This window comes from Brachypodium distachyon, chromosome 2, assembly GCF_000005505.3.
Source record: "Brachypodium distachyon strain Bd21 chromosome 2, Brachypodium_distachyon_v3.0, whole genome shotgun sequence".
Classification (NCBI taxonomy): Eukaryota; Viridiplantae; Streptophyta; class Magnoliopsida; order Poales; family Poaceae; genus Brachypodium; species Brachypodium distachyon.
The window spans coordinates 53,653,924-53,663,437 of NC_016132.3; the positions used below are offsets into that span (position 1 = coordinate 53,653,924).

The 9,514-nt window shown below is 44.1% G+C and overlaps 2 protein-coding genes across 7 annotated transcripts; one reads left to right on the plus strand and one right to left on the minus strand.

The window, feature by feature from the left end:
- Nucleotides 1-1,938: 1,938 nt before the first annotated feature.
- Nucleotides 1,939-7,324, plus strand: LOC100830916 (pentatricopeptide repeat-containing protein At3g09060). Of its 6 annotated transcripts, none has more exons than XR_002963444.1 (4): nucleotides 1,939-4,156; nucleotides 4,835-4,978; nucleotides 6,304-6,411; nucleotides 6,650-7,324. XR_002963444.1 is itself a non-coding variant. In XM_024459390.1 (2 exons), exon 1 carries the CDS (start codon nucleotides 2,023-2,025, stop codon nucleotides 4,135-4,137), a length of 2,115 nt encoding a protein of 704 aa, XP_024315158.1. In that variant the 5' UTR covers nucleotides 1,939-2,022; the 3' UTR covers nucleotides 4,138-4,156; nucleotides 4,835-5,692. The 6 variants fall into 6 exon arrangements, 1 of the variants encoding a protein (XP_024315158.1); XR_002963443.1 differs by having other exon boundaries at nucleotides 4,835-4,950; XR_002963445.1 differs by lacking the exon at nucleotides 6,304-6,411 and having other exon boundaries at nucleotides 4,835-4,950.
- A 196-nt stretch (nucleotides 7,325-7,520) lies between these two features.
- Nucleotides 7,521-8,866, minus strand: LOC100831719. The gene is made up of 2 exons (XM_003564587.4): nucleotides 8,209-8,866; nucleotides 7,521-8,129 (listed from the first exon to the last, which is right to left on the minus strand). The coding sequence occupies exons 1-2, from the start codon at nucleotides 8,536-8,538 to the stop codon at nucleotides 7,683-7,685; spliced, it is 777 nt and encodes a 258-aa protein (XP_003564635.1). The 5' UTR covers nucleotides 8,539-8,866; the 3' UTR covers nucleotides 7,521-7,682.
- Nucleotides 8,867-9,514: the final 648 nt, after the last annotated feature.

Here is a 9,514-nt window from a genome sequence, read left to right on the forward strand (position 1 = left end):
GTCTCGGACATTTCCAGCCGTCTCCGGACGAAACGGCTTCCGTACTCGGATCAAAATGACGGTTTTGCTAGACGACGCAAGATCGAAAAACGCAGAAAAGCGCCCAGATTTATATGCCTTTTGAAACGCAAGAACCGTTGAATCACATGAATTCCGACGAACAGTTGTTGAAGTACAACCAAAACTCTATTAAAACTTTAACCCTCTCTGTCATCTTCAAACACAACAATTTCCAATTTTCCAACTCTCCAAGCATTTCCATCAGGTAAACGAGGGACTTTGAGGCTGCTCCACGGCCACGTAAGGGCATGCATAATGTTAGACGATGTTTTCTTCGCTCAAATGCTCCACACATTAACATAACACAATCGAGCATGTCATACGATAATTAATTTTCTGTTTTACATCTTACAGTTGATGCTTGCATTAATCTAAAAATACTATGATGGAAAGTTGGAATCCAGCACAATGGAAAAACTGTTTTGTCTTTTTTTTAACAAGTTCATCTCTTGATTAAGAGAAAATAAAAACTTTTTTTGTTCTCTCCCTTCCAAGTTGGTCTTTATCCAATGTGACAATGTGAAGAAAAGATAGAGTCAATGTTAACTCTTCACTTCACCTAGTGTGGTCGACGGTACAATAACCCATTCAATTAAAAAATTTAGCACACAAATGAACATATATCTTAAGTGCTTCTCCCAACTGGTGAGCCTTCTGAGCAACCCTCATCAGGGGCGACCGCACCCTTGCATGACGGCCGTGGCAAGGGTTAAAGCGTGACAGGTGAACATCGTCGAAGGTGACGCCATGCTAATCCTCAGCATCTCGATGACGCGACCAGCAACATTGTCCTTGGAAGCAACGACATCGGGAGCAACATTCCTAGAGGCGCGGAGCACGCTCAAGCAGCCTCACGTGGCACCAAAAGGGAAGGCCGATCTCCACCGCCGTCACGAACCCGCCGTCACGCCCATCGGTCTCATACGTCATCGGCGTTGTCTCAATCTACTTCACAGCCTCCACCAGCATAAGACGACGAGGGACGACGATGACATTGTCGTGACTGAAACAAAGATCAAAGACAACTATTAGAGCACGCCCACAAAGATCAAAGAACAACAATGAATCATGAACAAGAACAACAGTCACATACCTGCGCCTTGTGGATCCATTGTGTTTAGTACTTTGAAAATACCGTCTCATTGGTTAGACCAAGTGGCTACTCAAGAACAGAACGCGCAGAAATGGTGGGGCATAGGAGAACTCAAGGCAAGCCCACCTATAAATACACGAAGACGTCGACACCATCGAATGCCGCGGATGAGGATGCCACGCGTGAGGTACTAGCCAACCATGTAACACCACCGACCGACACGCCACCTAAATCAACACAGTAAAAATCGACACGTATAATCCACTAGCACACCACGAATTATCAGCTCGGCAACAGTAACCGATAAATCTCATAGGAAAAGAAAAGAAAAACACACATGTGCGTGGAACCTTCAGAGAAGAGAAAATTCAACAGGCCAGAAACCCAACGCAGAAAAACACGAACAACACAAAAATGCAAACAACAAGCAAATGACTCGTATGGCGTCCATGTCCGTCGACGAGGTAAGGCGCTTTAATCAATCTAGTTTGTCAAGACTTACAGCAACTAAATACTTACATATACTTAAAAGAAATATATACATGTACACCTAGATTTTTTTTTTCCAAACCAGTTGAACAATTGAGAAATATTTCTCCCTCCGTCCATAAAAATTGGCCATTCTTTATCGAACGGAGGAAGTACTTCTTAATCTCCGAATCGTTTTTAAAAAAAAGATGCTCTAAATCCGAATTGTTCGTTTTTTCGCCTTCATATTTTGAAAGTCCTGTACTCCGCACTCCGCAGGCCGCAAGGACAGGATACGTTCAGAGCCAACCGAGAAACCCTAGTCCCCGGGTTAAACCGCGACACCCCAAAACGCCTTGAGCGTGCTTGCCGCGCCCGTGCGCGCTCAACGGCTCAACGCGATGCCGCAGCCGGCGCCGCCCAACCACGAGCCGCCGCCCATCCACCGGCTTCTGGAGCTGATGAAGTCCGAGCCCGACCCCGCCACCGCGCTCGCCCACCTGGACCTCCTCGTCTCCACCTGGCCGGCCTACACCCCACCCCAGCCGCTCCTCTTCCACCTGCTCCGCCGCCTCGCCACCTCCTCTCCCTCCCGCCTCCCACGCCTCCTCGGCATTCTACCGCGCCTCCGCCACCGCCCGCGCTTCTCCGAGTCCGCCGCGCTTGTCGTCCTCTCCGCCTTCTCCCGTGCTCTCATGCCCGACGCCGCGCTCGCCGCCTTCCGCCGCCTCCCTTCCTTCCTCGGTTGTAACCCGGGCGTCCGTTCGCACAACGCCCTCCTCGACGCTTTTGTGCGGGCCCGTCGATTCTCGGATGCCGACGCGTTCTTTGCTTCTCTCTCCCACGGCGCCTTCGGCCGCCGCATTGCCCCCAACCTCCAGACTTACAACATCATGCTCCGCTCGCTCTGCGTGCGTGGGGATCTCGATCGAGCAGTGACACTCTTTGACTCCCTTCGCTGCCGTGGACTTGCTCCCGATCGCATCACCTACTCCACTCTCATGTCTGGGTTTGTCAAAAACAACCGTTTGGACAACGCACTTTATCTGCTCGACGAAATGCCAAGCTATGAAGTACAGCCTGATGCAGTTTGTTACAATGCATTGCTCGGTGGGTGTTTCAGAAATGGTGAATTTGAGAAAGCTATGAGGGTGTGGGAGCAGCTGGTGAGAGATCCAGGTGCGAGTCCCAACCTTGCCACTTATAATGTGATGCTTGATGGCTTGTGTAAACTTGGGATGTTTAAGGAGGCGGGTGATGTATGGGAGAGGATGGTGGCAAATAATCACCAACCTGACATGATTACTTATGGGACTATGATTCATGGTTTGTGCCGATCTACGGATGTGGATAGTGCGGCAAGGGTATACTCAGAGATGATCAAGACTGGGCTCGTGCCTGATGTCGTCATATATAATTCACTCCTCAAGGGGTTTTGCCATGCGGGGAGGGTAGGAGAGGCCTGGAAATTCTGGGACTCCATGAGTGTCTCTGGGATCCGTAATGTGACCAGTTATAATATAATGCTGAAGGGGCTCTTTGATGGCGGTATGGTTGATAAAGCTACAGACTTGTGGGAGCTATTGGAGAAAGACGATTCATTGTCTCCTGACATGGTGACCTTTAGCACTATGATCCATGGTTTATGCGAGAAAGGCTTTGCTAACAAGTCCCTTCAAATCTTGGAGGAAGCACGGACCAGTGGTAAAGAATTGGATGAATTCTCATATTCATCAATGATAAGTGGATTGTGTAAGGATGGGAGACTGGATGATGCAGTGAAGTTATACGAGAAGATATCTATGGATAGCTTCAAACCAAATTCTCATATTTACAATGCACTAATAAATGGGTTCTGCCAAGCATCTAAGTTTAGTGATGCTATAAGAGTATACAGTCAGATGGCAGAAAATGACTGTTCTCCTACCACCATCACATACAACACTCTTATACATGGACTGTGCAAGGCTGAAAAGTATCTAGAAGCTTCCAGATTTACAAGGGAAATGTTAGAGAAAGGTTGTATGCTAGATGTTAATACTTATGGTTCATTGATTCGTGGCCTTTGTAGAGATAAAAAAATTGATGGTGCCCTTGCTCTTTGGAATCAAATTCTGGATAAGGGCCTTCAGACAGATGTCGTGATGCACAACATCTTAATCCATGGTCTTTGTTCTGCTGGGAAAGTTGATGAAGCTTCACAACTTCTCTCAGAAATGAAAGAGAAGAATAACTGTTGCCCAAATGTAGTGACCTACAATACACTAATGGATGGTTTTTATGAAACCGGTTGTTTTGACAAGGCAGCATCCCTTTGGATGGCTATTTTAGAAAACGGTTTGGTACCAGATATAATTTCGTACAATACAAGAATCAAGGGTCTATGCTCTTGTAACAGAACACCTGAAGGAGTACAATTATTGAATGAGATGCTTGCAAGCGGCATTATACCAACAGCCATCACATGGAATATACTGGTCAGAGCTGTCATCAAATATGGACCTATTCAAATATGACTTGTTAGAATTCCTCATGGTAATGTTTTATTTTCCTTGGTTCTGCATGGTAGACTTTGCTTTCCATGTCCTAAACTGTTCACCTGATTTGGTTCAATCTTCCTATAATGTTACTTTTTTGTACCTCTCAATCTCTCATGCCAACTATGAACCATATTTAGGCCAGAATTTTAGCAAGGAAAGTAGCTTTCCTGTCTTAACCACGAGAGTCCATTACTATGCTTTTGAAGATGAAATGGTCGCTTTTCACGACATGCATTTGACCAACTAAATGAAAGATGGAAGCACTGAAATGACGCCTTAGGTATTTTGATTCGTCCAGATTAGGTCATCCTTGAAGTCTGGGTGCATATTGTTTATGTCTTGTCTTTCTTCTATGATGCAGTAACCAAGGTCAGGTACAATAGTAACTGACAATATAGGTGGGCCTAAATTGTTGATTTTCAGTTCAGTTTTGTTTCTCGTTCTTTATTATTTTTTCTGTTTATTATAAGAGTTGAGAAGTAACCATACCAGTTGCAAAGGTACAAACATATAATTGGTACGCTTGATTCAGATCTCAGGTTTGAGATACATGTGGTTTATATCTTCATCTTCATTTACAAAAACTGTATCCACTCATACTAATTCTATACACTTAAAATCTTCTGCTACTTTTCATGTTTTACTCATTGTTCTCTTGTTTCTCTTTTCTCAGCTTCTAGCGGTGATATATCATGTTCATAGATGACCTGAGCAACAAGGGCAATTAAAATCTGACTCAGAGCAGCAACCTCCCTCCATTCCACATCAGCCATCTGAACGACAGCAATTGTAAGATCTAGTATACCATCATCCTTAGGTAAATGTACATCTGATTGTTTTTTTTTTCATTTTATGGAAAAAGTCCAATTCAAATCCTGTACTCTTAACCACTTTGTTTTTTCGCCCCAGACTATTGAAGCCGTTTGCTTTACCCCCTCGACCCCATCGACATCTGTTCTAATCCAATGGCAACGGCATGTGGTCACCAGTTAGAATGACTTAGAGAAAATAAATAAAATGGAAGAATGTGTGTGACCCACATGTCATGTCCCAAGCTTTCTTCCTCCTCTTTTCTTCCCTCCATCAAACGGCAATCTATCTCCTCCCATCCCATCCCCGGCCACCACCTTCTACCCTGCTCTGTTTCTTACTCACTTAGCATGGTAATCATGAGATACGCATCTTCCCCATGATTGCTGTCACCTTGATTTGCCTACTACAATGAGATTCTGATCTCAGCACGGTCTTCTCTAGAATTGCGTGACCCCTTGGATTTCAATCCGTTCTGTTTCCTTTCCTGCCTTAGCAAGTTGAGCTCCACCGCCAGTTTTGAGAAACAGTGAACGCATCTGGACTTCAACCCTGATACCTTGTTTTGGCTTTTAAAAGTTGTAATTGCTGAGACATATCCTGATGCAAGAGTGAAGACAGCTTGAGTTTATCAGATCTCAGGTTTGAGAAACCTGTGGTTTATAGGCCAAGCCACACTGTGAATTATATCTTTGATTATAAAAGTACAACCATTCATATTTGTTTGCTGTTAATTCGGTAGATACCATCCATTGAAACCTACTACTACTTTTGAATACTTTTATCTAAGTACAGTTCTTCTGTCCTGCACCCTCTCCTCAGCTTCTGGTGACAACCAGTCCCAGAAAATTAGACCCAGAGCAACGCTCATCCATTCCTCTGGTGTTGCAAAGACAGCATTCAGATTCCTAAGACCGAGTATTGGCATTGATGCAGGTTAAATCTTCAAAGTTTTTGACCTGTTAGTTTGTTACCTTGTTTGTCCTTTTGAGAGTTGTATTGCTGAGTCATGTCTAATTTTGTGAGCAACATGATTTCTGTAGCGCATCAGGATTGTAAAACTGTTACCTTGTTTTGGCATTTGAAAGTTGTATTGCTGAAACATATATCTTTGATGCAAGATTAAAGATGGCCTGAGTTTATTAGATCTCAGGTTCCAGAAACCTGTGGTTTATAGGCCAAGCTACAGCTTAAATATTAATTTTACAGTCTATATTGCTACTGAAAAATATTGATTCAACTCTCCAGCTACCTCTTTATGTTTTACCAAGTGAACTGCTATTTCATTTTTCTCTTTTCGGCTTCTGGCGGTGTGTTCATAAATGACCTCAGCAACCAGCCCAGGGAAAATTAGACCCAGAGAAGCAACTTTCTCCAGTCCATCTCAGACATTGCAGAAAGTGCTTTCACGATTGAAAGAAGTATTGCCATCAGCCCACGGTAAATGTTGTTTCAGAATTCAGATGTTCAACAACTATATTCAGGCTTCACATGATAATACTTCACTAGCTCTTCAAAATTGGCAGGTGTTGCGAATTTCATGTTAGCATTTGTCTAGCTCTAGTTATTGTTTGTCTCTTTGCTTGCTGTTCTATTATTATTCCTAGCAGTAAAGACTAAAGAGGTGTTATGTGCTTCTCTTTGTAACCATCTTGAGAACCACATCTCTGTCTTGCAGCCATTACTATTTACTTACCTCAACAATGTGGATGCATTGAACATGAGGACGCGCTATGTCCTTTTTGTCACAGGTTTGTTCATTCCTAACCATGGCTTATTTTATCTGCTCATGAGTACCAGAAGTTCAGAACGACCTTAAGTGTAGCACCAGGCTGAATTTTTCTAGGTCGGCACATTATCTTCCACTTGACTAGAGATTTGGTAGAGAATGGCGTCCCCTGAATATTTGTCTCCCTCTTCTCTTTGCCTAAGAAAATTTGCTAAATTTGATTTTTTGAGAGAGCATCTGGATTGTAACCTTGTTACCTGTTTTGGCTTTTAAAAGTTGTAATTGCTGAAACATATCTCTGATGCAACAGTGAGGACAGCTTGAGTTTATCAGATCTCAGGTTTGAGAAACCTGTGGTTTATATGCCAAGCGACATCATAAATGGCAGATTCCTGTATAAAACTATAGCATTCATATTAATCTTATCCACTTCTATAAGCTACTGAATATTTAATTAAGTCCACTGGTACTTAAAATCTCTACCCTTAGGTTTATACAGACCTTCATTATTTTACTTCTTAGCTTCTAGTTCTGATATACCCTGCTCATAGAAACAGAGTAGCAACCTTTCTCGACTCTACCTCAGGTTTTGTAAAGACAGCATCTGGATCTATAAGACCAAGTACTGGGATCAGCCTTTGATCCTGCACTCTCTTTTGCTATCTCTTTGATACTTTGAATCGAAATTTGAGTAACATGATGTTATTGGTGTATCAACATTGTAACCATGTTACATTATTTTGGCTTAAAGTTGCATTGCTGAAATATAGCATTGATGCAAGATTCAAGGAAAGCTTGAGTTCATCAGATCTCCTGTGTGAAAAACCCGCGGTTTATAGACCAAGCTACTCCTTGTATCATATCTGAGCTTATAAAGACTGTCCTTTAATATTTGATTTTATACAGTTTACATCGCTAGTGAAAAATATCGATGAAGCTCTACTGCTACTTGTGTATGTTTTACTCTGGGTGTACTACTCTTTCATTTATCTCCTTTTTCTGTCTTCTCAGCTTCTGGTGGTGACATATCCTGCTCATAGATGACCTGGGTAACCAGGCCAATGAAAATCAGACCAAGACCAGCAACCTTCCTCCATTCCACGTCAGGCGTTGCGAAGACGGCATTTGCAATTGTAAGACCAAGTATCACCATCAGCGCAAGGTAAATATTCATCCTTGTTTTTGACCCTGCACTCTCCTTTGTTATATCTCTGATCTTCTGTGCTTCGATCTTGGCCTTCGCCTTGCTTTCCTCCTTGTTTCGAGGTTTGACCTTCCCAAGGCTTTTGAAGAACATTCCTTCGTTTTTCTCCACCTCAATCCAATCTTCGAAGTCTTCCAACACCCTCTCATTCATTTCTATCTCCTGCCTTTGTATTTCAGCTGTCTCCTCGAAGGCCTGCATCTTACTTTCCAGCCGCTCCATTATCTACCACATCAGAAATGCAATTCCTTGTCAGACACTGAAGAAGCAATATGCTTTTATTTCCACCGCAAGAGATGCTCACCTGGTCCCCAACTTGATCAAGCTCTTTCATGGCGTTCTGTCCAATCAGATCAAACTCTGTGTCGGCATCCTTCGCGAACTTGGTCAAGTAAGCGGACCGCTCGTCCAAGAAGTTTGTTATCCGGACCTTCTGCGTCTGAAGCATGGCGATTTTTGCAAGCACCTCCTGCTGACGCTGGTCACCACCATGTGGCGAGGAAGCGCCGGATCCAACATCTTCAGAGCTGCAGGCACGTACCGAAGATCTCTTCCTGCTTAGTAGTGCACGTCGATGAGCAGAGGATCTGTGCGGCGAGGGAAGGGATGTCCGGACGGTGTGAAGGGTAAGCATCTCGTCTTGTTGATCTCGTCTTCTGTATGCTGCTTTTGGTCTGCGGAGTAATCGTGCAGGACATTGCTTTTGCACCTCTCGTTGCTGGAGCCTGGGAACGATATCCACGACGCAACGTGACAAGACCAAGTTGCCCTTGCCCCTTGCGTGCTACTGCTAGGTGTTCACTCGGGTCCATTTCATTCCATTGCCCGTTGCGTGCTAGGGGTTCACCCGGGTCCATTTCAATCCATGCCACTTTCCGAGGGACTGGGACCCTGTGTCGTTCAGTGGCTATACATTGCACCTGCTCTTTCTGTAGCAACTGCTAAAACATTGGAGCCCCACTCTATAATCATGGTCTGGGCCAGAATCTAGACATACTATCTAGCTGGGCTGCACTGCATCAGCCTTCAGTAGATATTGCCGGCTGCACCTATAACTCTATAAATCAATAAAGCTTCTGCTGTTCCTCTAAAAAAAAGAAACAAAAGATAAAGCTATCCAGCTGCTGCCACGATCTCAGAGGCAGTTGAGTCGCAAAATCCAGGGCATTTGGGAGTTATAAATTTTTACATTGAGCTAAAGCGTATCTTGGTGTCGGGCACCGTTTCAGCTTCGCCTTTTTCAGCGTCTCTGCTTGTCGAATTGGGAGCTTCTGGTTGATATTCCTTTTCCCATTTACATGGAACACTCACGATCCGATTACCGAGCCGATGACTGTGACTGGTACAGTGCAAAGTCTGGAGCCCGGCCAAGCCACAAGCGTTCACATACATCCAGCGTCTTAGCACCTAAACACCCTGAGCCTAACAGGTATTCAGCATATGTCGTCGCATAAATGTATCACTGGAACCTCCAGTCCGCTAACACTTACGCATACAGCAATTTTCTCTATGCCCTACGCACATAACCTTGCGTATTTGTTGAGAAAAACCTTAGTACTACACGTCGCATGCAATCTAGGCGAATCCTGCCTGTGAGCCCCACCCTCATA

Excerpts from the sequence above, each read along its gene's own strand:
- LOC100831719 (XM_003564587.4), bottom strand. The coding sequence starts at position 8,538 with ATGCTTACCCTTCACACCGTCCGGACATCCCTTCCCTCGCCGCACAGA. Across the intron at positions 8,130-8,208 it reads TTGATCAAGTTGGGGACCAG|ATAATGGAGCGGCTGGAAAG; the intron begins GTGAGCATCTCT and ends CTGATGTGGTAG.
- LOC100830916 (XM_024459390.1), top strand. The coding sequence starts at position 2,023 with ATGCCGCAGCCGGCGCCGCCCAACCACGAGCCGCCGCCCATCCACCGG.